Raw genomic sequence first — 26,805 nt, 5'->3', positions numbered from 1 at the left:
GTGCTTGGGTCACAAAAACCCCATGCAGCCCTGCAGGCTGGGGCTGAGTGCCTGGGAAAGGTCCGAGGTGTGCAGTGGCTGAGCACAAACCCAGGTGTGCCCAGGTGCCCAAGAAGGCCAATGGCAGTGGTGTGGCCACAGGACCATGGCAGTGACCATCCCTCTGTGTGACCACTGGTGAGGCCTCACCTCAGATCCTGGGGGCAATTTTGGGCCCTGCATGAAAAGAAAGACTTAGAGGTGCTGGAGTGTGTCCAGAGACGGGGAAGGGTCTGGAGCACCAGGAGCAGCTGGGGGAGCTAGGGGTGGAGGCTCAGCCTGGAGACAAGGAGGTTCAGGGGGGACCTTGTCACTCTCTACAAGTGTCTGAATCATGGAGTGCTTTGGATTGGAAGGACTTTAAAACTCATCCCATTCCCTGCCGTGGGTCAGGGGCACCTTCCACGAGCTCAAGTTACTCCAAGTCCCATCCACCTTGGACACTGCCAGGGATGGAACAGAGGACGTTGTAGCCAGATGAGAGACGGTCTCTGCTCCCAGGTAACGAGTGACAGGACAAGAGGAGTCTGCCTCAAGCTGTGGCACGAGAGGTTTAGGCTGGACGTTGGGAAAATTCCTTCACAGAAAGGACGATCCAGCCCTGGCACAGCTGCCCAGGGAAATGGTGAATCCCCACGGCGGAGGGGTGTAAAAGCCGTGTGACCCTTGGGGACAGGGCTCAGCGGTGGCCCCACAGTGCTGGGGGAGCGCTCTCGGTACGGTAGCGCCGCTGCTGCCCGCTCCCTCCTCCTCCGGGAGGCGGGCCGGGGCCGGGTCGGGGCGGGGCGGCGGCGCTGGCGGACCCCGAGCGCGGCGGGGCGGCGGAGCGGAGCGCGTCCCGTTCCGGGGGCCGCTGCCCGTCCTGCGCCTGGTGCCGGTGGCGGAGCGCTGCCGCTGCCAGCCTTCTTCCCGGTGGTGCCAGTGCCGGCGGCGGAGCGCTGCCGCTGCCAGCCTTCTTCCCGGTGGCGGAGCGAGGCGGCGGCGCTGGCGGTGCCGGCGGGCGATGGGCGGCGGGCGCTGGGCGCTGCTCTGGGCGCTGCTGGCGGCGCTGCGCCCGCCCCGCGGAGGGGCCGGTGAGTCCGCCGGGGGCACGGAGGGAGCTGGGGACCCGGGAGCGGGGGCGGCGAGCTGAACCTGTCCGGAGGGCGCTTTCCCTGCGGGCGCAGCTCCGGGCCGGGCTGTGGCGTGGGCACGACGGGCACTGAGCGCCCGGTGGGTCCCGAGGGAAAGCTGCGCAGGGATCTCCCGAGGGGTTTCTGGCCGCAGCGCAAGCCGGAGCGGGTCTGGCTGCTCTGGTACACAGGGTTTGGCTGTCCCGGGACGCACAGTCTGGCTCTCCTGCGACACAGGGTTTGGCTGTCCTGGGACACGCGCTTTGATTGTGCCGGGACACAGGATCTGGCTGTGCCAGGACATATGGTTTGTCTGTCCTCGGACACGCGGTCTGGCTGTCCTGCGACACAGGATTTTCTTGTCCTGGAGCACAGGGTCTGCGTCTTCTGGGACGTGATTTGGATGTCCTGGGACACAGTCTGGCTGTCCCAAGACAAAGCTCTGCCTCTGCAACGTGGTCCTGCCCCAGTATTTCGATGCCTGATGTACCTCTGCTTGCCGGGGACACCACGACAGGCAGGAACCACAAATTGTGGCAGATCAGTCTGGGATTTATCCCGTTAGTTATGAGCCAGCTATGTAGTGATGCTGAGAAAAATCCTCGGGAATCACCATGGTTTATGCTGCTTTGCAATGCAGGCAGTTTGGTGGCTTTTCAACTCCATTTGCGGAAAGAAATGAAGAGATAAAGTAATTTTTAGACTTTCAAAAATCCTGTGATCAGGGCTGTCCGACCTTTGGGAGCTACTGGGGGACCTCAGGGGTGCTGGGGGGTCTCGGAGTCGCTGTGCAGATGGAATTTAGCAGGGAAGGCAGGAATGTCAGTGTTTGCTTTGGGCAGGGAGGAGTTAAAGTCCTGACTGTCACAGCGGGAGTCTGAAGTGAGGGGAACTCTCTGTGGATGTAACCAGGAATCCTGTGCTGGTTTGTACAAAAGGTGTTTGAATAAGGAAGATTTTTTTGGATTCAGGTGTGGCCCTAAGGAAAATTAATTTCTTACAATCATGGAATTGTTTGGCTTGGAAAAGATCATTGAGTCCTTAACCCAACACCTCCAGGTCTACCACAGCTCCCAGGGGATGGGAGGTTGGAAACTCCACAGGCAGGGGCTCCTCATTCCCCCTGCTCAACAGTGCCTGAGGAGAAGCTGTTTTCAGCAGGTGAATTACTCCCAGCAGTGGGAATTCCAGGGCTAGGGATGCAGCCAGTGTTTTGGCAGACCTGGATTCATCATTACTGCAGTAAAGACCTTGTTTCAGTTGTGGGATGTGCTTATTGTTCTTCATTCCTAATGAAGTATTCTGCCCAATTTTCCTGCTAAAATTCCTCTTTCCAAGGAGAAAGGCGTAGAGGGCCTGTGCAGCAAGATCTGCCTCTGTTTTCCCTGGAGTTTTGCTGCAGTTCCAGGTGTTTCAGGAGAGCAGCAGTGCCCTTGCAAGTGGTTTGATTTCAATGCCAGATTTGCCTCAGGCTGGGGGTGGTTAGGACAGGAGCTGCTCTGGCACTCAGACAGGCACACCAGACTTGCAGCTCCCTGGCTTTAGCCTGGGATTTTAGAGCCAGCCTAACTGCTCTGGACTCAATCAAGAACTGTCCTGCCACACCGGGCGAGTCCCTTCCAAAGTGCCGTGAGGATATCCCCATCCCAAACTTCTGGGGTACCTAAAAGCAGTGTTGGAGATGAGGAATTCCTGTACTCACATGAGTCAGAGAGGAAAGTATTTCATTCCCAGGCCAGCAAACACCTCTTCCCACTCAATTAGTGTGAAAACAAGGTTGAGATCCTCCTTGCTCTTTGGCTTTAAGCTTGAAGCAGCCCAGGGAAGCAGAAATCATCCCAGGACACAGCACAAATCCATGTCCTCCCCAGCCAGCGGTCCATGCTGGGGGAGCTGCTCTGGCCAGAACCAGAACCAGAACCCTTCAAACAGAGCAAGAAAACAGCAGTTGGAGCCTGGATTGTGCCAGGCAGGGAGCGGCTCCAGACTGAGTGACCTCCGGGAGGAGCAGGGGAGGGAAGGGAATTTGGGGTCGCTGATTGTTTGTATTTGGCAGATCCTTTGGGAGCTATGGAGAGGCGACTGCACATCCATGGCTGTCCCTACAGCTTTGCAGCAGTCACATAGGCTCTGTTTGTATTGGTTTGGGAGGCTCAGGAACGCAGGTTGGAAAAGCTGCAGCTCGTTTTGTTTTTTTCTGAAAGGGAAACCCGTTGTGCTGTGGAGAGGCAGGGAGAGCCTTCCCCTTCCCTCTGGACTGAAAAACCCTGCTGGCATTCTGTCCTCAAGCAGCATTTCTTGAGGGTTAAAAATAGGAAGAGATTTTGCAAAGGGATATATCCAACCTCAAAATTGGGCTGTGTTTCTTGGCTCTGGGAAAAACACACCAGGCTCATGCCCCATTACTCACAGCAGTGATGACGTAGCTTTAAAAACTTGTTGTTTGATGTTTGAGAGCTAAAACCTACCCCAAAACAAACTCAGCTGAGCTCAGGTTCAATAAAAACTGTGCTTTCTTTATCTTTTAAACAGTGAGTGGTTGTTTGGCTTTTCTTTCTTGGAAAAGGGAATTAATTTCATTGAAATTCCTGTCTGGCACAATGCCTTTCCTTGCTGAATGGGAGATTTACCACTCGGCTTGGGATTGCTGGTGGCTGGGAAAGCCTCAGGAAGCTCAGAAATAGTCCAGGAAAACCAGCCTCCACATCGTGGATCCCCCAGATCTGGTCTCAAAAATACACATATTTTTGGAAGAGAATTGCTTTAAGTGGAGCTGCTCTTCATCTGAGCTGTGGCTGGGTGGGAAGTGCTGGGAGGGAGGGGGAAAATGACATTTGGTGATTTGGAGGTGGGGGTATGAAGTCCTCAAAAACAGCTTTCCCTTGGGAAAAAAATGTGAGAGAAGACCCTGGGAGAGCAATATTGAACAGCAGCTGGCTCCTATACACTGTCCAAAGGCACTTCTTCATCTGTCTGCAGCTCTTTTCCTGGGAGAGTCAGTGAGTGGAGGCACTTAGCAAAAGTTGACTCAGAGCATGTCCCTCTCTCCCCATCCTGGGAAGGGACAGGCTCCTGGCAGAGCCTAAAATCAGCAAAATTGCAGCCGGGAGCACTTCCTCTGCCACAGCTGAAAATGCTTCAGATGAGGCCCCGCAAGGGGTTTGCTGGAGTAAAGTCCCAAATTCCTGCTGCCCAGGGATTCTTTTATATTCCAGTCCCGGGGGTGTAATGCAGCAGGAATAGCTCCTGCCTCTCCTCTTCCCAAGAAACGTGGCTGAGTGTTTTCTTTAGCTTGGGCTGCTCCTGTTTGTTTTAAAAAGGACTTTTTTAGAGGTGCTGCTTGTACAGATTCCTGGGACAACGTTTTGGGAAATGGAAATGAGCTGCCTTTAATTTTTCTTGGAAGCAGTGGAGTTGTTTTGCTGAGAGGTCTCCAAGACTTGCTGGTGGTGGTGACAAACCACAGGTGTTCCCTTGCAGAGGATGCTGATGGAGAAGGAGGTGTGAGGGTGTCCCTTTTGGTACATTCCCGGCGTTCCCAGCGGAGCCTGCTCGGCCACTGGCCCCACCAGAGCACCAGCGAGGAGCCCCCAGGCAGCTCTGTTGGACAGCTCAGATTCAACCCCACGGTGCGACACGTGGTCATGAACGAGCACAGGGATGTCACCTTCAACTGCTCCATCCAAGTGCCTCAGGAGCTGCTCCGGCCTGATGCCCCAGGAATTTCACTCTGGAAGGATGGGAGGGAGCTGCACGTGCTAGATCGCATTGCCAGCAGCCACTTTGAGATCCTCGATGAGGAGGAGGTGGCCATGACCTCCACCTTCAGGTGAGTGCTGCTGGCCTTCTGGTCTTCTGGAGCAGCTGGGAATGAGGGATGCCCTGAGGGCTGGCTCCCAGGGAAGATGGGAAGCCACAAGCCCTGAGGTGGTGTCTGTTCTGTCTGGCAGCATCCTCGGCGCCCAGCGCTCGGATAACGGCTCCTACGTTTGCAAACTCAACATCTCCGGTGTGGAGGTAGTGTCCGATCCCATCCTGGTGCAGCTGGAAGGTGAGCTGGAGCAGCTGTGGAGTTGTGTCCTGGCTGAGTGACCAGGGAGCCAGAAATGGGGAATCGTTTGCTTCCCTGTGTCCATCCAGGTCTCCCGCACTTCATCCGTCAGCCCGAGCAGCTGAATGTCACCAGGAACAGCCCCTTCAACCTGACCTGCCAGGCTGTGGGACCTCCAGAGCCTGTGGAGATCTACTGGTTCCAGAACAACATCCAGGTCAACCAGAAACCCCACATCTCCCCGTCGGTCCTGACTGTGCCAGGTGAGCTGGGAGTGTCCCTGCCATGGGACACCACATCTGGGAATGTGCCCTTGTGCTGTCCCAGAGCTGGTCCCTGCCAGGAGGTGCTGTTCCTGTGCCATGCACAGTCCTGGGGCCCCTCTGGGGCAGGAAGCCCCATCCTCCCCCCTCTGGCTGCTGCCAGAAATCCCTTCCTTGGAAGAGGCAGGATACTCAACCAGCTCTTTCCTGAGCAAGCAGCAGATTTTTCAACCAGCCTCTGGCTGTGCCAACAGGAGCCTGGCTGCTCTCCTGGCCTGCTGGAATGTTAGTCCTGTATCTGCAAGAGTTTGGAATGCCCCTGTGCTGTGTGTCCATGACAGCTGGTGGTACACAAGGAGAAAAATCCTTGGTGTCCCATAAACCCCACTCTGGTTTTGCTGCAGAGGCAAAGGATGGGGTATTTCTTGCCTTGCTTGTGAAGAGGAGGCTGGTGGTTAATTAAGAGCTGGGCTATAATTGCCCAGTCTTGTCATGCACTGGCAGGTGGCCTTAAAAAGACAGTGAAAGCCGGAAGAAGTGACTCATTCCTCTTGGATGTCCTTGCATCTGCCTGGCACCCGCTAGGTTGGGTCATTGGAGCAGAGCTTCTCCTGGCCCAGGAGCCCTGGCACCCTGAGGCACTGCTGGGATAAGCCAACGTTCCCCACATCCACATTGGCATGGGACAGGCATCCCAAGCCCGGGGTCACCTCACCCAGGCCAGGAGAATCCGCCCTTGGGTATTTCCAGTGGTCCTTCTCTGCCATTAGCTGGGGGATTTGAGCAATCCTTGATCAGCACTAAGTCATCTGACCAGGCCGTGGCAGGGGCTCTTCTGCTTTTTGCCTTTCCCCTTTTGGAGGGAAAACAACCTCTTTCTTAGGAGCTTGTGCAAGGGCTCCTTAGGGACATCCTGTCCCTGCCATGCTGGGTCCAGCAGGGATGGCACATGTGTGCCCCCGGTGTGGGAGAGGGGCAGCTGGAGCCTGGAGTCACCCCCAGGCGCTGGCAGCAGAAGTGTCACAGAGGGAAGTGAAAACGGGCTAAGAAAGGAAACCTTGAGTGTTTGATGGTGGGAAGCTGGTGGGATCAGGATGGTTTTGGCATATCCAGGGAACGGGGCTGTGTTTTCCCGACAGGACTCAACAATCCGGCGCTGTTCAGCTGTGAGGCCCACAACAGCAAAGGCCTGACTGCATCCAGCCCAGGCCAGGTCAACATCAAAGGTCAGCTCCTATTCCCTATTAAACCCCTGTGTCCAGCACATCCCAGCACTCGTCCTTCACAAGCTGAGGGAGATCCTGGCTTCAATCCTATAATTAAAATCCAGCGGGATCTGGTTGTAACGTGGTCACCCCATGTTGGTCATCCCAGCATCAGGATGGGGGAGGGAACACTAAAATCTAAATTTGAAAGCAAAACTTTCAGCTTCAAAGCAGGATTCGGAAGGGCTGCATCACTCCTTTCCTTCCTTCATAACTAGGGCGGTGCTCCATAGGAATTTTCCATAGGAAACAGTGGAAATTGCTGACATTCCTGATGGGAGCTGCTCCAGCAACGTTAAGGAAGGTGTTTCCCAAAATAAGTCATGGTCTTTAAGCTGCCCAGAATAGTCACAAATAGAGAAATGGCCAAAATAGTCCTGAAAGTGACATTTTTGTGCTTCCCTATCCGGAAAGTGGTCCGGCACATGCACAGAATTCGGATGTGGGGTCACACACTGAGTCTTGGGAGCTCCAGGGAAAAGCCACCGAGCCAGGTTTGTGTTTAGGCTTCCAGCTGATTGCCCTTGGCTTCTCCCTGCAGGAATTCCATTTGCACCCATCAATGTGCAGGTCCTCAACAGGACAGCCCATGGAATCAGGATATCCTGGGTGCCGGGCTTTGATGCCTTCTCTGCCTTGAACAGCTGCAGTGTCCAGGTAAGCATCCAGAATTCCCATATCCCTGTCATCTCCGCCACATGGGTGCTCCGAGGCAGGTGGAAGTTGGTGGTGTTTGGCACGAGGTACACAGATTTCATGGAATCCTGGAATAGTTTGGGTTGGAAGGACCTTAAAGATAACCAGTTACACCTCCCTTCCAACACCTTCCACTACCCCAGGTTGCTCCAATCTGGCCTTGGGCACTTCCAGGGATGGGGCAGCCACAGCCTCTCTGGGCAGCTTGTGCCATGGCCTCACATGGAACATTTTCTTCCCAATATTCCATCTATTCCCGCCCTCTGGCAGTGGGAAGTCATTCTCCCTTGTCCTGTCACTCCATGCCCTTGTCCCCAGCTCCTCTCCAGCTCTCTTGGAACCCCTTTCCACTGGGCAACACAGTCAGGTTGTCATGTGTTTTATGGACCTGGTCGTACCCTTCCCAACCAAGCAGCATTCCCAAAGTCAGGATTTGGAGGGGCAGGTTTCCCTCAGCTCCCCATTCCTTACAAATAATGGGAAGGAGCTGAGGGATTGCCTGTGTCCTGGAGAACTCAGGGAACTCCATCTCCATGGGTAGAGCCTGCAGGCATTTTCCACCTGCTGCACATGGCTGGCTTTGCCAGTCCAAGCCCATCTTGCTGTCTCATGGATATGATTTTTAATCTGGAAAATCTCCACTCCAGCTGGGATAACATGTGGAGGGAGAAGACCTTTGAAGCCAGGTAAAAGTGAAAGGAATTTCAGGGAACAAAGGTACCAAGGCTAATATTAGCACCATGTCCTGCTGCTGCCTTCCAGCCAGAGCTTGGGAAGTGGGGTGGGGAGCCAAGGAATTTCCTATGACTTAACATTCATGGTCTGTCTGTAGGAAATAGCCTTTGAAAGTGGAAAACAGGAGAGGGTTTCTGGCAAAAACACAGCTATGACTCAGCCCTTTTGCTGCTGTCCCCTTGGATAATCCCTGGGCCCACCAAGCCAGTGACTCATTCCTGAGGGCTGCAGCTGGCCCGCCTGCCAATTCCAACTGTTGCAGTTTGCAAACATCCTGATTTTGTTCCAAAAGCCATGGGTTTGGTGGGTTATTCTCAGAAGACAATTGAGGATCAGGCTGGATGCTCAAGATGTCTGGTCCCAGAAGCATTGTGTGTGTCTTCCTCTGGTCACTGCTCACCTCCCTGAGGGCATCTTGTGACAACTTGGGGATGGCATTCCCTGACTTTTTCAGGAGACAGGCAACCCCTCAGCTCCTTCCCATTATTTGTAAGGAATGGGGAGCTGAGGGAAACCTGCCCCTCCAAATCCTGACTTTGGGAATGCTGCTTGGCTGGGAAGTGTGTGACCAGGACAAGTGTGTGGCTGCAGCAACCCCAGGCTTGCAGAGTCTTCCAGAGAACTACTTGGAGCATTTCTGGGAATTTCTCCATTGAAACCTGAGGATGAAGGCTGCTCCTTTATATTTTGGTTGTAAAACGGATATTGAGACCATCCTGGGATACCGTGGGGGGCTCTTTTGATTGAGCACAAGGATAGGTGTCCTGCCATCCCAAAATCACAGATGGAGCCTTTTCAGAGGAGTGCACATGGGTTGGGTTGTCCTTGTTCTTGCTCTTCCCTCTTTCCCCACTCTGTCCCAATCCAGTAGTGCTTCCCACAAAATGAGATGTTTCCTGGAAAGCTGCAGTGGCTCTGTGGGCAGCTCATTGGTACTCCACATCCATAAACTTGTTTTTCTGTAAAAAGCAGGACTTGTTTTTGGGTTTTTGAATTCATCCATGCTGCTAAATGTGACAAGGATTGGGATTAGTCCCATTATATCCCATGGAGATAAATCCTGTTTTCCAATGATCTGCTGCACAAAAAATAAGCTTTATTTTGGTTTTTTTGGGATGTGCTGCCTGGTTATTTTATTCGGGGCTCCTTTTGCTCCATGCCACAAGAAACAGCAAATCATCCCTCCCTCCTTCCCAACATCCCTGGAATGTTCCCAGCTCCACAGGTGCTGGAGCCCTCTCCCTGTGCCCTGTGAGTGTCCTGCCATGAGTTTTCCCTGCAGGAGCTTTTCTCTGCAGAGTTCAAATGAGAGGCAGGGCTCTGGATCCTGTTTACCAACATCTCTGTCTGCAGGTTGTTGCTGACTAATCCCTGTTTGTCGACTGATTTTCCAATTAAAGGTCAAGGAAGTTGTTCCAAGAGGCAACGTCTCCCTGCAGGACTTCCACACCTCGGTGCCTCCCCACGTGTATCACATCCAGCAGCTGGAGCCCATGGAAGAGTACAACATCCGTGTTTCCTGCGGGAATGAGGTCGGCTGGTCGGCATTCAGCCCCTGGATAACGGCCAGCACCACGGAGGGAGGTAGGAAATAGGGAGTAAGGACTGAGAAGGGTTTCCCTGCCTCAATCCCTCTGGAAGAGAGGCAGCTCTGGAGTCCTCTTTGCTCCCAGGGTGGGAAAGGAAACTTCCCCTTTTTTCATGGACTTTCTGGTTGAGCTCCAGCTCATTTTCCATCAGATTCCCATATCTCTGCACCCATTCTCCCAGCTTCCCTCAACTCCCTTCCCATCGATTCCCATAGCTCCAACCACACCGCCGCTGAACATCACGGTATCCTTCAATGAACCCAGCTCCTTGCTGGAGATCCACTGGGTGAAGCCATCACTGGAGAGGATCCATGGGGAGCTCCAGGGCTACCACATCTGGTACAGGTGGCACAACTCCGAGGGCATGGTGAGTCACCGGGAAATGGGAAAGAATGGCTAAAATCCTGGAAAAATTCCCAGCAGGAATGTCCAGATGGGTTTTGGCGCTTCCACAAATTCTTTTGGAGCTCATTTCTTTGCTATCTTGAGCTTTCATGTGGGCTTAAAACCACTTCTGGCCTTGCATTCCCTGGGTTTTGAGCTGTTCCTTACTCAGATGAGATTTATCCCTTCCTTAACCCACAGCATAGAATTTCAGAGCTCAAGGAACTCTTTGGCCCAAAGGCCTCTCCGTGAGTGCATGAAATCACCTGGCACATCCTGCTTGCCTTTTCTAGGATTTGGGAAGCAGCTGCAGGAATTTGCTAGCGCAAGGTTGGCCCAGGCTCTGGGCAAAAGATCCCATCCAGAGCCTGTGGATAGCAGCAGGAATGGATCCAGCTGTGGTTTGGGCTCCTCTGTGCCAGGCTGGCAGAGTGACCGCGGCTGGAAACAGTGACTCATCCCCATTTTTTTGTTGGATGCTGCACTTTCTGTTCTCCTTTTGCTTCCCCGTATAGATCCAGCCTGAATGAAGCCAGGGAAACAAAATCATGGTCTTGTGACTTGGAAAAAAAGTGCTGACAGGAGCTGTCTCTCTCCAGCAAAAGGCCAAATCTAGGCCTTGCCCTTTAAGCCCTGATTTATTGTTGCTGTTGTTGTTTGTTAATTTTTGTCCATTTTTCCAGCTTATGGAGTGAAATTTTTTCCAGTTCTCAATTTTTCCATGAGTCTGAAAGAGGAGACTGGAGTTCTGACTCCTCAAAAAGCTGCTTCTAAGGTTGGACTCAATAATCTCAGAGGTCTTTTCCAACCTAAATTATTCTGTGCAAATGATTCAATGAAGTAAAGTCTGTGAGTTGTGGCCCTACACAGGCTAAATCTGGACTGCCCCAAAATAACACCAGTTTTTGCACGATAAAGTCAGGGAGAAGCCGATTTTGGTATCACAGGGCCACCTGCAGGCCTCTCAACAACAGGAAATTCCCAAAAGTTGGTTTATTTTCCTCCTTAACCAGCAGTCCTTGTTGGAGCCAAGGCTGCCTGAGTTGGGTTGGGAAGAAATTCCTCAACTACCACAAAACTCATAAAATCCCATTAAATTTGGCAGGTCAGCCCTGCTTTGTGCTCATGGTCTGCATCTGTCCCCAGATGATACAGCAGAGCCCCTTAGGACAGGGAAGGATCCCAGTTTTAGGCTGGCAGTAGGGAAAGGATCCCATGTGGATACAAGGAGGAGGAAGGCAGGAGTGTGGGAGCAGAGCTGACAACAGGTCCCAGCTCCTGTTGCTGCCAGTAGGTGCCCACACATTCCCTGGGCCTGGGTGTTTCACATCTGTTTCTGTGGCTTTTTTGGGACAGGGAACAGAAACTGATTCCCTCTGAGAAGCTCTGATTCCCTCTCTCTCATCTCTCTCCTTGCCCACTGATCCCCCTCAGCTCCATTCCCTCTCCTTGCCCACTGATCCCCCTCAGCTCCTGCCTTTTTTTTTGTGGGTTATTCAGGAAGGAGCCAGGCGCTGCTGGGCACAGCAGCCTGCCAGATGTTTTGGCTGCAGCTGGACAGCTGTTTTGCAGTTGGAAATTGGCAGGGAGCAGCAGCAGCACTTTCTCTGCTGGAAATTACCAGGAAAGGATGGAATTTGCAGGGAAAGTCTCCTATGTTTTTACCAAGCCATGCTGCCTCCTGCCATGGTACCAGCCAAGGAAATACAAAAAAAAGTGGGACTATAATTAGCTGGACACAAAAGCCACAGAAGGAGTGGTTTTTGAGCTTAGGATCTACTTCCAGAGCACTTGGACAGTCCTACCAGGAGCACATGGATTTGTGGATGCTGAGGCTCACAGGGCTCCAGTGGCCAAACTGAGCACAATGAAGGCTGAGGGTCACAATCCACGTCACCAGAGCCTTTCCCTTCCTTACCAGATCCTTCTCTGCCTGTTTTCTGGCGCTGGCTGCTGCTGTTGTGAAGCAGAGAGGGCCAGGAATGCTCGGATTGAATGGGAATCACTGCTCAGCGCCGTTCCTGATCCCATCCGGCCCTTGCACACAGGGCCATTCTTCTCTGTAAATAGCCGGGTGCTGCACTTCCTGTGAGCTGGGAAAGCAAAGCAGCTCCAAAGGTTGCCAAGGGGACAATTCTCAGTAAATCCCCAGGTTTCCCTGCCTTCCCCAGCCCAGGAGTTTCTTCCCTTCCTCTCTCCTGCAGATTGTCTCCGATGAGGTCCGGCTGAATGGCAGCATGGCCGTGCTGCCCGTGGTGGCCACCAACGCCACCTGCTCCATCCGTGTGGCTGCTGTCACCAAGGGGGGAGTGGGACCTTTCAGCATTCCCGTGGCGATCTTCATCCCTGACAGTGGTAAGGAGGTGCAGGGCTGGATGCTGGGAATAGCCCAGGGTGTGTTTTCCATGAGGCCATTTGGCATCACTCCATCCTCCTTCGGGTGCTTTCCCTGTCGGCCAAGGATCCTGATCTGGGAGCAGGAAAGCCTCATTCCTCATTCCCTTTTTTCCTCATTCCCGTGTAACCCTTTGGGCTCTGCTGAAAATGCCTGGGACTTCCTGCCCCAAGCCCCAGGTGCTGCAGGCTGCCTCTTTCACCAGCTCCATTAACAGGATATTTTCTTAGGATTAATAACCTCAGCCCCCTCTTCGACTCCAGCCTCCGGAAATACCGACTCCTTTGTCGTAGCCCTGGGATTTATCTGTGGGACAATTGCCATCGGAGTCATCCTCTGCTTGTCCATAGTCATCCAGAAACGATGCGTGGAGACAAAATACGGGTAAGGGGATGAAAAACAGGGTGGCTTCCAAGGAGTGGGGGGCCAGCAGCCTATATTGGATTTGGGGACAAGGATTCTGTCTCCAGGACTGATGTTGTTACCACAAATTAGACTTGTTATGCCTTCGGTGAGGACTAAGTGGGTTTTTCCTTCCCCTCCCTTCCTTATCTCAGCAGTTTTTTGCTCACTATTCCTATTTTTAAAGGGAAGTGAACTTGTGCAACTTGGTGGGGGAGGTGTTTTGGTATGGAAATGAGAGAGCAGAGGGTGTCACTGGTCACCAGAGGGTGACCTGAACCCAAGGGAAGAGCTGGAGCTGTATCAGGGGAGGTTAGGCTGGAATTTAGGAAAAGATCCTTTCCCCAGAGGGAACTGAACAGGTTCCCCAGAAAACGGTCACAGGTCCAAGGCTGCCAGAGCTCCAGGAGCATTTGGACAGTGTTCCCAGGGATGCACTGGGTGGGATTGTTGGGGTCTCTGTGCAGGGCCAGGAGCTGGACTGGATGATCCTCGGGGGTTCCTTTCAGCTCCATGATTCTGTGATTCCACAATATCCCATGTCCTGGAGAAACCCTCCTGCCTCATCCCACGCCTGGGTTCATTGGCCCAGCATTGTTTAAAAACACAGACAAAGGGCTGTTTTCTCCTGCAATAACCCAACACTCCTCACTCATCCTCGTGACTTCCCAAGTGGTGTTTAACTGCCCCGTGCTCCCAGTCTGGAAACTGGTACTGAGTAAGGATCTCTTTCCTAACTGGTTATTGCCACTCTTTCCCTGCTTTCCCAGTTCTGGAGTATCCTGCCCTGGTTTTGTTTCCCAAAGCTGGACTCTGCAGGGCTCCAGCAGCATTCCTGCTCCTTGAGTAGGAAATGAGTTCCTATTTCCTCCCCAAAAGCTCCAAGCTCCGTGACTCACTCCTTGATGGTTCAGTGGTGTTTGTGGAGCTGTTGTTTTGCTCGGATGTTGCAGGCAATGGTGCTGATCCAGGAAAAAGGAAATTGAACGTGCATTTCCCCTTTTCCTATGCATCCCCTGGGCTTCTGCCCCTGCCTTGCTGATTCCTTCATCCAACTGAAGCTGCCACAGACAATGTGTTTGTGTTCTCTTAGGAGTGCTTTCAGTGGGAATGACTCGGAGCTGGCAGTGAGCTACACAGCCAAGAAGTCCTACTGCCAGAGAGCTGTGCAACTGACCCGTAAGGATATGTTTTTATCCCTCTGGAAGGATCTTGAGGGGGAAATGGCAGCAGGTGGGAGGTGCCTGAGCTCTTGTCCCCTCTTCTTGCAGTGGGAAGCCTGGGTGTCAGCAGGGAGCTCCAGCAGAAGCTGCAGGATGTTGTCATGGACAGAAATGCCCTGAGCCTGGGAAAGGTCCTGGGAGAGGGTGAGTAAAACTCATCTCATTCCAACCTCCTGCCACGAGCAGGGAACCTTCCATGAGTCCAGCTTGTCCTCCTTTTGTCCCTGATGAGGAACAAGCCTTTTGGTTCCATCTTGGAGCATTCCAGATCTTAGGGATCAGGTAATGTCCTGAAAGGTGGTGCTTTGGATGAAGGGATTCCTTCTTTCCTGTGGCACAGGGGAGTTTGGATCTGTGATGGAGGGATGGCTCAGCCAGCGTGAAGGGCCCCCACAGAAGGTGGCTGTGAAGACCATGAAGTGTAAGTTGTCTCTCTGCCCCACTGGATACCAACATTTCCAGTACTTCTCTCAGGAACGGCATCCTGGCGCCATTTGGGGTTCTAAAGCTCTTTCTTTCTCTCTGCTTCCCAGTGGATAACTTTTCCCAAAGGGAGATCGAAGAGTTCCTCAGTGAAGCAGCGTGCATGAAGGACTTTGACCATCCCAATGTCATCAAGCTCCTCGGTAGGGGCTGTCCTTTCCTACCCTCCAGCTGGGATTTGGGTGGACCTGTATCCCTTTTCCCAGAGCACTGTGTGAGTTGTTCATGTTTCCCAGGGGTGTGTATCGAGCTGAGCTCCCTGCAGGTGCCCAAGCCCATGGTGATCCTGCCATTCATGAAATACGGAGACCTGCACAGCTTCTTGCTCCGCTCCCGGCTGGAAATGGCCCCCCAGGTAGGGAGCACCAGGAGCAGAGGAGTGGGGTGGGATAGAGGTGGGAAGGGAATCCACCTCTGCAGCTCCTGCGGGCTCATGGGTCAGTGAGTGGCAGGGTCTAAGGGATAAGAGCTTGTCTGCTGCCGTGGGCTCATCCATTGGGATGGCAGCCCTGGATAGGGAAGCCTTTTGGATCAACACCGTGTAACCCCTATCTTCCCGCCCCAGTTTGTGCCCCTACAGACCCTGGTGAAGTTCATGGTGGACATTGCCCTGGGCATGGAATACCTGAGCAATCGGAACTTCCTCCACAGGGACTTGGCAGCTCGAAACTGCATGTGAGTGTTTTCCTCTGCTCCATCCCACGGGATGAACTCTGTGGATTTACAGCACAACTCTGCTCCTTTCAATAAAAGTTCCCTTGGTTTTGAGACACAGAACTCAGCCTGGGGTTTGTGGCCTGGGGCTGTCCTGATCCCTGTTTGCCCCCAGGCTGCGGGATGACATGACAGTGTGCGTGGCAGACTTCGGGCTCTCCAAGAAGATCTACAGTGGGGATTACTATCGGCAGGGCCGCATCGCCAAGATGCCGGTCAAGTGGATTGCCCTTGAGTCCCTGGCTGACCGTGTCTACACCACCAAGAGTGACGTGGTAGGTCCCCATGCCTGGAGGGACAGTCCCCTGGGCTGAGCCACACCATGCTCCTGTTGGTGTAATTCCCTGGAAGCACAGGAGGCTGTTGGAGCCCTTCTGCTGCTGGCACAGTTGGTTCCTTGAGTGGGCCTCTCGCCTCCGTCCTGGTCATTTCCCATTTTTGGAGCATCACAGCTCTGCCCGTTGTCCCTTGGATGCCAGGCAGTGACCTTTCCCCATTAAAAGCTTCATTCCATTCATTCCTCCTGGAAGTGTTCCTTCAGCCATGGCCTTTTCCTTTTGTGCTGGCAGTGGGCATTTGGCGTCACCATGTGGGAGATTGCCACGCGTGGGATGACACCGTACCCAGGGGTGCAGAACCACGAAATCTATGAGTACCTCTTCCATGGGCAGCGCCTGAAGAAGCCTGAGGATTGCCTGGATGAGCTGTGAGTCCTGGGATCCCAGCTGGAAAATGTATTTTCCTAGGAACAAACCCCTTAATGTTTGCATAACATGCCTAAGGAAAAGCTGGATCCTGGAGCAGAGCATGTGTCAGCATCTGCTGAACTCCAGGCAAAAATGCCAACAAATATCCTCAGAGGAAGCAATGGGTTTGTAGAGCTGGCAAGGTCACCAGGTACAGTCAGTGATGGAACTTTTTAGTATTTTATTTCTTTATTTTTAGATTTGTTTTGGCCAAAAAGGTCCTGGCTGATGATGCTCATCTTTGTTCCACAAAATTTCCTCTAGGTCCCTTCCTTGCCTCAAATCTATAAATCAGTGTCCCTGTGGAAAGGGAAATGTGGAATACACAAACTTTTGGATTTCTGAGCACCTCAGCAAAGGCCTTTCTCCCAAACTACTTTCCTGAGTTATTCTCCAGTGCCACTAGAGCTGAAAATGTTTAACCCCCCCATGGCTGAGAGCTTTGAATCCCAACTGGATAAACAGAGTTGTACATTTCCTAAAAGGCTCTTCTCCAGTGCCTATTCCTGAAGGAAGCAGTGCTGGAACCTCTAAGAATCCAGCCTGCTGGAGGGCAGAGAGGCTGGCAGGGACATGCTAGGGGCTTCCAGGGCTCCCTGACATCCAGCCTGGGAACAGGCACCTGCCAAGGGAATTACTGGGCATCCCACACACAGAGCTGGGATGTTCCAGGGAACAGATCCCTGGGCTGCACTGGAAGAGACTTCTCACACTTCTAACAGCAGTTTGGGCTGATAAATCCATGCCCTTGGGAAACAGCCTGAGCAGAGGGAGTTGTTTTCAGTTTGATTTAATGGGAATTTCAAGGCTTGCCTAACTTGGGGGGAAACTGGGTGCCCATACCTCCCCTAAACCAGAGGAGTGCAGGCTGCCCAGAGAAGCTGTGGCTGCTAAATCCCTGGAAGTGTTCAAGGACAGCTTGGAGCAACCTGAGATGGTGGAAGGAGCCCCAGCAGGGTGGGACTGGATGAGCTTTAAAGTCTGTTCCAAACCAAACCATTCTGGGATGCTGGGATCCTCTGTTAACCACACTCCTCTCCCAATTTCTAGGTATGAAATAATGTCTGAGTGCTGGAGAGCCAACCCTGCCACTCGCCCTACCTTTTCCCAGCTCAAAGTCCAGCTGGAGAAGCTGCTGGAAAACCTGCCCCGCGCCAAGGCACGTGGGGACATCATCTACATCAACACCGGCCTTCCCGAGCAGAGCCCGGACTCCACACAGGATTCTGGCTTCCCACAAGTGGACTCGGATTTGGACGCTGGGGAGGCATCAGAGCCTGGCTCCCCCAGCACGAAGGCAGCGCTGGTGGCTGTGGATGTGCATCCCAGCGAGCTGTGGGACACCAGGTACATTATGGGGGAGCAGCTCAGTGACCCCGTGGAGGAGCCCTATGTGCCACTGCTTCCCTGCCAGGGCTTGGAGCCGGGGAGCCGATGGAGCCAGGCCAGCACTTTGCCAGCATCAGAGCGGCCACTTGCCGGGAGCTGTGGGGAGGACTCGGAAGTGCCGCTGGGAATGGTGTGAGCAGCACCACAGCAAGGATACAGAGGGAATATTTTAATAAACAGTCGTCTCTTTTATTTATTATCTCCTGCACGGTTTTCCTGGTGGAGGCTGGCTCTTCCCAGGAGCTCTTTCCTGGGCCGAAGTCCCAGGGGTTTGGAATTAACAGTGGAATTATTTTGCTGTAATTATTCATCTTCTCCAGAAGGAGCAGAGCAGGGTGGAGTGGATGGTGCTGATGGGGCAGCTGGCCTTGCAGGGCCTGATATTTTCCCCCTTTTCCATCACTTGTTAAGGTTTGCAGGATGGGCATGCCCCTGGATGATGGGTGCTCCAGCTCTACAGCCTGCTGGGGGATTTCACACTGCAAGAGATCCCCATGGAAAACGGCAACGGGAGCCCCAATGGGAACAGTGGGTGCTCTCACACTCCCTTCTCCCTGATGGGTTTCAATCCATCCCATTCGCGTGCTGAGGTACCATCACTCCTGCTACAACACCAGGGAAACAGGAGCCTGAGGGAGTCCTGGGAGGGCTGGAGCCCCCCAGCCATGGCCCGGCCCTTCCCTGCTGCCCCTTCTCCTTTTGGGGGGAATTCTGCTACTTCCATAGCTGGGGCTACTTGGCAGCAACCAGAACCGGACTCAGCACCTCTTGCCTCTTCTTGGGGGAGACCGGGCTGGAAATGGGGGGACCGGGCTGGGGAGGGTGTGCAGGACTTGGAGAAGGGGGTATTGAATTGGGGGCGGGGGTTTGCGAAGCTGGATAAGGCGTTTTGGGATTCGGGAAATAGATGCAGTGACTGAGATGGGGTGCAGGAGCTGGAAAACGGGGTACCGAGCTGGGGAGGGTGTGCAGGGCTGGGAAAGGGTTTCCCTGCCCGGCGCTGGTGGTCCCGGCCCCGCCGGAGCGCGGGGCCTGACGGGCTCCTGCACGGTGTCCGCTCGCGGCTGCACCAGAAACAGCTTTGCTGGGGGAAAAACTACGCTCCCGCACCTCAGCCGCTGGGGATGGATGCCCAGAGAGCCCGGCCGGTGTCCCGGGCAATGGATGCCCACGGAGTCCGGCCGGTGTCCCGGGGGATGCGCGGGGCCGGCCCGGCGCCGGGGCGGGGAAGCGCCGCGTCCCCTGCACGGGGCAGCGCGGGGGCGGCGCGGGCGGGGCGGGGAGAGCGCGGGGCAGCCGGTCTCGGAGAGCGGCGGGGCCGCACCGCACCATGGCGGGGCCGCGGGGGGCGCGGGGCCGCCTCCCGCCGCTGCTGCTGCTGCTGCCGCTGCTGCTGCCGCTCCCGGCCGCGCCGACCGCCCAGGTGAGTGGGGACGGGGACCCCGAGAGGGGCTTCGGGGGGCGCAAGGGGCTCCTCTCCGCTTCCCGCTCGCTCTCCGCTGCCGTGCGCCCCGACAGCCCCGCAGCGCTGCCCGCGCTCCTGCCCGGCAAACAGGTGGGCAAAGCCCCAGCCCGCGCTGAAACGGCACACGAGCCGCGCTCAAAGCGCGCGCGGCTTCTTGCGGGCTCATTTCGCCCTTTTACCCCACACCTGAAGCTGCCCCCGAGCACACCGGGAGCAAAGAATCTCCGTTTGGGGCTTTGGGGGGCCGGGGGGGATTTTCCAGCTTTGGTACGGTTCAGCATCCCGCTGGAGCTCGCGCTGGCTCACGGAGTTAAACCCAGCGCTAACAAAGAGCTGTTTATTAAAGCCAGCGACGCGCCAGCATCTATTTGCTTTTGCCTCCCTTCCTCTGGGCTCGGGGTATTCCAGAGCTGCCAGCACAGCCCGGCTCATCCTCCCCGGCAGCCAGGGACCCCCGAACCTGCTCCCGGGGAAGCAGAGGACAGCGAGGGCATTGCTTGGGCTGCTGTGTTTGTCCTCTCTTAACCCTCAGCAGCTCTTCGGAAACGGGTATCATTCCACAGTGCAATTATGGAAAGGGAGAAAGAAACCCCTTCGACCAGGTGGGACAGAGCCCACCACCTCCGCTCGCTTTCCCGGAATTCCACAGCCCCCAGCCCGGTCCCTGTGCACTCTCTCCTCACTGCGCTCTCCAGATTTCTGAGCTCTGGGAACGGCTTAGCTCTTTTTCCTCGGTTTCAAGTCAATTCCGCAGGAATCCCATAATAACGGTGCCCGTCTCCGGCATGAGTCAGTCCCGTGGGAGCGATCAGTTTGCAGGCAGGAGTCCCACCAGTGTTCCTGGCCCCGGCAGAGCTCACAAGACAGCTGTTTTCCTCTTCTTTTGTCATGTGGAAGTGGGACAGCGCTGGAGCTCCTGCAAGATGAAACATGAGTTATAGCATCTCTCCCACAAAGCGATCCCAGCCCTGCCTGGAGCGCAGGCCTAGGTGGAAAAAACTGGATCTGGGTAAATGCGGGGAAAAATACAAAGTCAGGGTGCTCAGGGAACATCGGATGCTGCGGAGCTCCCGTGCCAGCCTCCTCCCATGGGCAGCAGGTTGGCTCCTGGGAGGAGTGGCAGCACAGGGAGGTCCCCATCCCTGTCCCTGTCCCTGTTCCCGCAGAGCTGCCTCAGCAGGCAGCAGCTCCTGGCTGCCATCCGGCAGATGCAGCAGCTGCTGAAGGGGCAGGAGACGCGGTTCTCTGAAGGGCTGCGCACTGTGAGGAGCCGCCTCAGCACCATCCATGCCTCCCTGGCCAAGGCCACCCCGGAGCCGCCTGTTGGTGAGTCCTTGGGACAGTATTCCAGGGAAATAGCCCTATTGGAAGGATAGGGCCCCCTTCAAACTCACCCCTTTTCTGTGGTCTCGCAGCTGCCTGTCCTGCCCTCCAAGCCCCTGTGGATGGGAGGAAGTTTGGCACCAAATATTTGGTGGATCATGAGATTCACTTTGCCTGTGATCCAGGATTCCAGCTCCTGGGCTCCAGCACACGGATATGCCAGGCCAACGGCAGCTGGACAGGCCAGGAGGCCCGCTGTGCAGGTACTGCTCATTGCCTGCCCTGGAATGGCCTTTGGAAAAGTGGATTTATATAAACACAGGGGGATATTGGGGTGCTCAAAGTGGGGAGGGATCTCAGCTACCCCTAAGAGTTCAGGGATGCTGCAGCTCCCATGGTTTTGAGATTTCTCAGTTTTAAGGAAAACTGTGAATTACAGCTGGAGTACCTCAGCAGGAGAGATGAGGGGCAATGGTACCCTGGCTATGACGTGCCATAGGGTACCAAAGCATCCTGGTGTGTGCAGCATTCCTGAGCCTTGCTTCCTAAAAGGAGATAACATGGAACATGGCTACTTTTCCCGCAGAGATCAGCGAGTGCTCAAGCAGCCCCTGCCAGAATGGCGGGACGTGCCTGGAGGGTCTCAACCACTTCAAATGCCTCTGCCCACTGCAGTGGACCGGAATCACCTGCCAGTACCAGGTTCAGACTGGTGAGTGACCCTTGCTGGGGGATAACTGGGAGTGTTTCATCCCCCACCTCATCCTAACTGCCCATCCCGCTGTTTTCCCACAGTTCCTCCCACCTGGAGCGTGACGGATGACCCGGCCTTCAGCCGGCAGCCTCGCTGTGCCCAGATCGCCCAGACCCAGCAGTGCAGCTGCGATCCCGGCTTCCACATGAGCGGCACGGCTTCCAACGGGATCTGCCGGGGTGAGCCGCCATAAGGGAGGGCTGCAGGGCTGCTTCGGGGCCTGATCCCCTCACAGAGTCACGGAGTCACGTCCGAGGGGACCACAGTGGCTCAGCCCCACCATCCCAGAGCACACAGCACGGGATTGTGTCCAGCTGGTTCTGGAATATCTCCAGGGAAGGAGTGGGGGATCGGCCGCTGCTCCAAGCTCCTTCAGGAGGCTTCAACTCCTTAATCCAAGCCATGGATGGCCGAGTTCAATCTGGGCCCAGTGTCGCCCTGTGCAGGACACTGCTAGCCACAGCCCTCAGCTGTGCTGCTGCTGCCATTCCCTGGAATCTGCCATCAACCCTCTCCCAGCCCACCTCATGCCCTCTCCTCCAGCCCACGCTCGCTCCTTGGGTTTTCCCAGGAAGCTGGAGCGAGACCTTGGTGAATCCCTGTCTCTGTAGACCTCAACGAGTGCGAGGTGTACCAGCAGCAAGGGGGACCCCGGCTCTGTGCCCACGCCTGTGTCAACATTCCCGGCTCCTTCCACTGCTCCTGCCCCGCCGGATACATCCTGCTGGGCGACGGCAAGAGCTGCGAAGGTGAGGAGGCTGGAATCCACTTGGTCCCAAGTGCTCTGCCATTTTCCCCCACTTTTTTCTCCATATCCAAGGGAAAAGCTGATGTAGAGGGGAGGCGGATGATGGAGTGATGCTATGCAGGATGGCAGCGGATGGAGGCTATTTGGATTGGCAGGAGCTCCAGCTGGATGTGGATCTGGGTGGGAAAATGAATCCCAGTATTGTGCTGGGGAAGGGAAAACTCCACCAGAGTGCTTTAAAAGAATTCCTAAAAATGAAAATAAAATGCTTTTCTGGAAGCATGGCTGCACCTCTCCCTCTCCTCTTCCTTTCCTTCTCCGCTCTCCTTTACCTCTCTGGATGATGGAGTGACACTTTGGGTCTGCACATCCTTGAAGATGACCACACTGTGGCTGTGAGGATGTTCCTGGAGCAGGGAATTCCTGGGAAGAACTAAAAGTAATGTAAAACCTCCAGAATTCCATGATTAGGTCAGAAAGTGGCAGCATCTCCCCCAGTCCAAGCGAATTGGGGTGCAGGGGGAAGGCAGTGGGGGGAATGGTGGGAGGCCAAAACTGCTGAAAGCCTTCTGAAAAACAGGGAATTTTTTGTGCCCTGAAAGTGTTGATTGTTGCAGTTCAGGGTGAGAAAATCCCTGTTTCCCCATTCCTCCCTGATATCCCTGTGTTCCATGGCATCTCACCAATGCTCCTAGCAAATCCTCTGCATTCCAGCTCCTGCCAGGCATCCCACGGGTGTTCAGTAAATAAAAAGGGTTAGTGTTTCCAAACAATCAAGCAGAAAGTTTGGAAAAGCAGCTGCCTTCCTGCTGGCAGAGGGCTGCTCTTAACCTATACCAGCTTGGGGCAGAGCTTGGTGAGACAAGATGGAATTCTGAGATGCTCTCATATTTTTTGGATTATGTTTAACCTGTTTCAAGGTGGTTTTGCCTGTTTTCTGATGGAAAGGTGAGCTCAGTCAGAGGCTTCCAGGCCCTGACCCCACTTCCCACCCCTGTTTTCCAGATATTGATGAGTGCTCCCTATCCCAGGATAACTGCACAAGCGGGAGCACCTGCATCAACACCGGGGGAGGATTCCAGTGTGTCACCCCACAGTGTCCCTCGGCTGCTGGCAACATCTCCTACGTCAAAACCTCCCCCTTGTAAGTGCGGGGCACAAAATCAATGGCACGTCATCCCTATGGATCCAACGCCAGCGAGGCGGGGGGCATGGATACCTCATTCCCAAAAACCTCCTATTGCTTTTCTTTTTGCAGCCAGTGCGAGCGCAACCCGTGCCCCATGGAGAGTCGCTCGTGCCACCAGGCCCCCAAAACCATCTCCTTCCACTACCTCCCTCTTCCCTCCAAGCTCCAGACGCCAGCGCCGCTGTTCCGCATGGCCACGGCGGTGGCTCCCGGGCGGCCGGGCCCCGACAGCCTCCGCTTTGGCATCGCGGGCGGGAACAACCGCGGGCACTTTGTGGTGCAGCGCTCAGACCGGCACACCGGGGAGCTGCTGCTGGTGCAGAGCCTGCAGGGGCCCCGCACCATCCACGTGGACGTGGACATGACTGAGTACCTGGATCGGGTGTTCCAGGCCAAGCACCTGTCCAAAATCACTCTCTTTGTCTCGGCTTATGAGTTTTAGGGGTGGCTCCTGCTCCCTGCTCAGCATCCCACCGCTCCCAGGGAAAGACAGGGCTGGGGCTGCTCTACAGCCATCCAGCTCCCCTCTGTCCCAAAGTTCTTCTTCCCATGTGGATTTACACCTGTCTAGGTGGATTTACACCACCAGATGAGGTGGACAAGCAGTGGAAGCCCTATCCTCATCCCCGCTCCAGAGAGATGATGTCCTACAACAGCAGATGGAAACCACAGCCCTGATTTCCTTTGACTTCCCATTTTTTCCTTTAGGAAGCAGTGAAGCCAAGTGTGTGGGGAGAGGGAGGCTCATGGCCTTTCCTGCTCCTCTCCCTTGTTGCACCCAGTCCTGCTCCCTAAAAACACATTTCTACTTCCCTTTGGATGCTGAGAATCCCCCTGGCAGCCTGTAGGGATTGAGGTCTGGTGCCTCAGTTCCGTGGGATTGATCAGGGCTGGAACACTCCATGAACATCCAGCTGGGTGCCCTCCTTGGCAAGCGGGGCAAAGGAGGAATTACAGGGCTATCCCTCCTCAAACCTCTCAAATGGGGATCCCCCATGGATCCTCCTCACAGCAGAGCTTCAGCTGCATGTGGAGGCGGGAATATTCCCTCCTCCATCAGTCAGAGCCTCCAGCCTGGCATAGGAATGCTGGGAAGAGCTGGGATTGAGCTTTTCCCAGGGGAATTCACCCTCCTGCTTGTGCATGTTCTGCATGTCCCCTCATCCCATTGGATCAAGTACAATTAAAGGATGATGTAAAGGATGTCAGCGGAGTGAAGCACCTGAGGGATGTGTGGATGGGGGGGAATGCTCACCCAGAGCAGTCCAAGGGAAACTGGGGTCTGGGAGCACAAGAACCTATTGTCCATGGTTTTATTTTCCTGCTTTGTTTTGTTTGGAAGGGACTGGCTGATAGCAAGGGACTCCTTCCCACCAGAGCATCCTCATCCCTGAGCATTTTCAGCTTGGAGCATCCTTCCCCCCAAGGAATCCTCACCCTGGGACTCCCCATCCCTGAGCATCCTTTCCCCTGGGAATCCTTACTCCTTTACATCCTGCTGAGCTGCACCCACTAAAACCATTCCCACTCCTTGTCCCGGGAAAAGAGACTTCCCAAGATGGATCTGTCTCCTCTGGGGGATTGAGCTCCTGGATTTTTGGGGGGTATAGGAGCCTGGGAAGGGGTTGGATCTCTCCAGCAGAACAAGAAGAGACATTCAGGGCTGTTGTCGGTGGATGGAGGATGTTTGGATTGGCTGGACATGGAGCTGGGCAGGGAAATGTATCCCAGGATTGTGCTGGGGGAGGGAAGGGAAAATTCCAGAGTGCTTAAAAAAATACCCCAAAAATTAGGAGAAAATGCCTTTCTAGAAGCATGGCTGCTCCTCTCCATGCCACTTCCCAGCCTGTGGACATGCTCCTCCTACAGGCTATGACCCTATTTTGGGATGATAACACAATCTGAGAGCCAAAAACCAGGAATCTGGGAGAGGACAAGCTCCTGACAGGGCAGAATAGTTTCCATTTGCTGCTTTCTCCGGATAACACAGCTGGAGACGGGCGCCTGGACAACACTCTGGAGGCTTTTCCTTGCAGCACGATCCCAAACTGACAACATTTTCGTAATTCCCGAGGCCAGGGTGAACTGCTTTCTCCCTTTCAGCCCTGGAAAAGTTTAAATACAGCTCTTTGCCTTTCTCAGCCTCTGGCTGCCATTCCAGTTGACTAAAGGGGATTTTTTTCCCTTCCCAGAGCAGCCGCTCCAGCATCTTTCAGATTTCCTGAGGTTGGAATTTGCAGAGAGAGGCTCTTGCTGTCTTGAAATATAACTTTTATTTGGGATAATAATATTTGGGAGCTGAAAAAATAGCAGGAATGTGTCTGCTTCCCTTCAGTGAGCACAGCTGACCCCAGATGTGCTGTCCCAAAACCACCATTTCTCACCCTAGAATATATAACCAAAAATGTAGGATTCTTCTTTTGAGTCCAGATTTAGAATACCTTTATTCCTTGCCTATGGCTTGGGGAGATGATGCTGATTCCTGTGGGCATCAGCTCCAGGGTTCCACCTGTGCTGATGGGGCTAATTAGTCCTAAGCAGCCCTAATGACGTTCCCCAGCCACCACCACCTCGTCCCTGCAGGAATGTTGTTTTCCATCCTTTTCCTTGGATTTACCTGATTTCCCTGATGATCTGGACCCTTGGTCCTGTTTGCCTTGCTCAGGTATGTGAGGCCCAAGGGAGATGATTCTTCCCTTAAGAATCTGAGGCTCCCCGCACTCGGAATACCATGGGAATCTGTGTGAGTGTTCCGCCTTGTTTTTGTAAAGTTTATTCGGTTGCTGGCACTGGAAAAAGCCGAGTCCCGTGTCCTGAAAAGCCCCGAGAGGCAGGGAGACAGCCTAGAACGGGATACAAATGTAACTTTTCCCTGGAACGTTTGATTAAACGTCCTTGAAGTGACTCTTGACAGAGGCGTCTTCCCTTCGCTCACTACATTTTTGTTAAATGACTGTCTTTGAACTACTTTATCCCGGCTTTTGTCACGCCCTGGGCCCGACAGCGACTCCAGGGACCGCTTCTGTCCCGCCCTGGGGACACGTACTCTTGGTTTAATTACGACTGTCACTAATTAATGACGCACGGGCCGGCTCCCCTCACACACACCGGCCGCCAGGGGGCGCTGCGCACAGTGCGTGAGGAGGAAGGGGCGGCGGCCGTGACGCAGCGGCGGGAGGGCAGGCCCGTTCCCGCTCCCGGTGCCCGTGCCGGTTGTCGCCAGGCGGAAGCCACCGCCTTTTTCCCCTTTTCCCTCCCTTTTCCCCCACCATTCCCGGGGGGACGCCGCCATCACGTGACGGACGCAGGCCACGTGACGCGACGCGCGGCGAGGCCCCGCCCCCTTCGCGCGCGCACGGCGGCGGCGGCCGAGGGGAAGCGGCGGAGGGCGGGGCCAGAGCATGACGTCACCGCAAGGTTGACCGGCGTGGCGGAAATCCAATTAGCGCGCGAGACGCGGCGGCCGCGGCCAATGGCGGCGCAGGCGGGGGCGGGCCCAGGGCCGCGCCGGAGGAGGAGGAAGAGCGCGGCGGGCGGCGGCGGCGTGAGGGGACGCGACGACATCGCGGCCCCGGCGGGCGCGGAAGACGCTGTGCCGGCGGCGGCGGCGGCGTGTGCGGGCCGCGGGCGCTGAGCGAGCGTGTGCGGGCAAAGCGCCGGGGGCCGCTGCCGCCGCTGCTGGTGCCGCCGTTCTCCTCCTTCTCTTCCCTCAGCCGCCGCCGCCGCCATTTTGTGCGAGTGCCTCGCGCGGGCGCCATGTTTGTAAGGAAGAATTAGGGCCGCCATCTCCGGCCAGCAGCACCTCCCTCCCCCCGTGTGTGTGTGTCCTCCCGCTCTCCT

At 55.0% G+C, this 26,805-nt stretch overlaps 2 protein-coding genes across 6 annotated transcripts; both read left to right on the top strand.

Moving 5' to 3' along the window:
• The first annotated feature begins 886 nt into the window (after window positions 1-886).
• MERTK (MER proto-oncogene, tyrosine kinase) lies at window positions 887-17,678 on the top strand. Of its 3 annotated transcripts, XM_072927338.1 has the most exons (20): window positions 887-941; window positions 992-1,112; window positions 4,632-4,980; window positions 5,102-5,202; window positions 5,292-5,465; window positions 6,605-6,691; window positions 7,272-7,387; window positions 9,562-9,745; window positions 9,966-10,117; window positions 12,339-12,489; window positions 12,760-12,913; window positions 14,025-14,110; window positions 14,203-14,298; window positions 14,495-14,575; window positions 14,688-14,780; window positions 14,874-14,992; window positions 15,203-15,312; window positions 15,467-15,626; window positions 15,921-16,057; window positions 17,148-17,678. In XM_072927338.1, exons 2-20 carry the CDS (start codon window positions 1,043-1,045, stop codon window positions 17,620-17,622), a joined length of 2,895 nt encoding a protein of 964 aa, XP_072783439.1. In that variant the 5' UTR covers window positions 887-941; window positions 992-1,042; the 3' UTR covers window positions 17,623-17,678. The 3 variants fall into 3 exon arrangements, with proteins under 3 accessions (XP_072783439.1, XP_030124534.4, XP_030124533.4); XM_030268674.4 differs by having other exon boundaries at window positions 910-1,112; window positions 12,793-12,913; XM_030268673.4 differs by having other exon boundaries at window positions 911-1,112.
• A 670-nt stretch (window positions 17,679-18,348) lies between these two features.
• Window positions 18,349-24,168, top strand: FBLN7 (fibulin 7). 3 transcript variants are annotated; one of them, XM_041715317.2, is made up of 8 exons: window positions 18,349-18,909; window positions 20,118-20,277; window positions 20,367-20,537; window positions 20,861-20,986; window positions 21,070-21,207; window positions 21,640-21,777; window positions 22,782-22,920; window positions 23,035-24,168. In XM_041715317.2, exons 1-8 carry the CDS (start codon window positions 18,817-18,819, stop codon window positions 23,405-23,407), a joined length of 1,338 nt encoding a protein of 445 aa, XP_041571251.2. In that variant the 5' UTR covers window positions 18,349-18,816; the 3' UTR covers window positions 23,408-24,168. The 3 variants fall into 3 exon arrangements, with proteins under 3 accessions (XP_041571251.2, XP_072783443.1, XP_002197228.7); XM_072927342.1 differs by lacking the exon at window positions 18,349-18,909 and adding an exon at window positions 18,946-19,960; XM_002197192.7 differs by lacking the exon at window positions 18,349-18,909 and having other exon boundaries at window positions 19,965-20,277.
• The last annotated feature ends 2,637 nt before the right edge of the window (window positions 24,169-26,805 follow it).

Source organism: Taeniopygia guttata, chromosome 3 (assembly GCF_048771995.1).
Source record: "Taeniopygia guttata chromosome 3, bTaeGut7.mat, whole genome shotgun sequence".
Taxonomy (NCBI): domain Eukaryota; kingdom Metazoa; phylum Chordata; class Aves; order Passeriformes; family Estrildidae; genus Taeniopygia; species Taeniopygia guttata.
Note: the sequence above shows the minus strand (reverse complement) of the source record. Positions and strands in the feature narration are given on the sequence as shown.

What these genes read in the sequence shown, in the direction of transcription:
- MERTK (XM_072927338.1), top strand. Translation starts at nt 1,043, where the DNA reads ATGGGCGGCGGGCGCTGGGCGCTGCTCTGGGCGCTGCTGGCGGCGCTG. An exon ending in CCCGCCCCGCGGAGGGGCCG is followed by an intron (nt 1,113 to 4,631) that starts GTGAGTCCGCCG and finishes GTTCCCTTGCAG; the next exon opens with AGGATGCTGATGGAGAAGGA. An exon ending in GGCACAACTCCGAGGGCATG is followed by an intron (nt 10,118 to 12,338) that starts GTGAGTCACCGG and finishes TCTCTCCTGCAG; the next exon opens with ATTGTCTCCGATGAGGTCCG.
- FBLN7 (XM_002197192.7), top strand. Translation starts at nt 19,965, where the DNA reads ATGCGGGGAAAAATACAAAGTCAGGGTGCTCAGGGAACATCGGATGCT. An exon ending in CCAGTACCAGGTTCAGACTG is followed by an intron (nt 20,987 to 21,069) that starts GTGAGTGACCCT and finishes GTTTTCCCACAG; the next exon opens with TTCCTCCCACCTGGAGCGTG. An exon ending in TTCCAACGGGATCTGCCGGG is followed by an intron (nt 21,208 to 21,639) that starts GTGAGCCGCCAT and finishes CTGTCTCTGTAG; the next exon opens with ACCTCAACGAGTGCGAGGTG.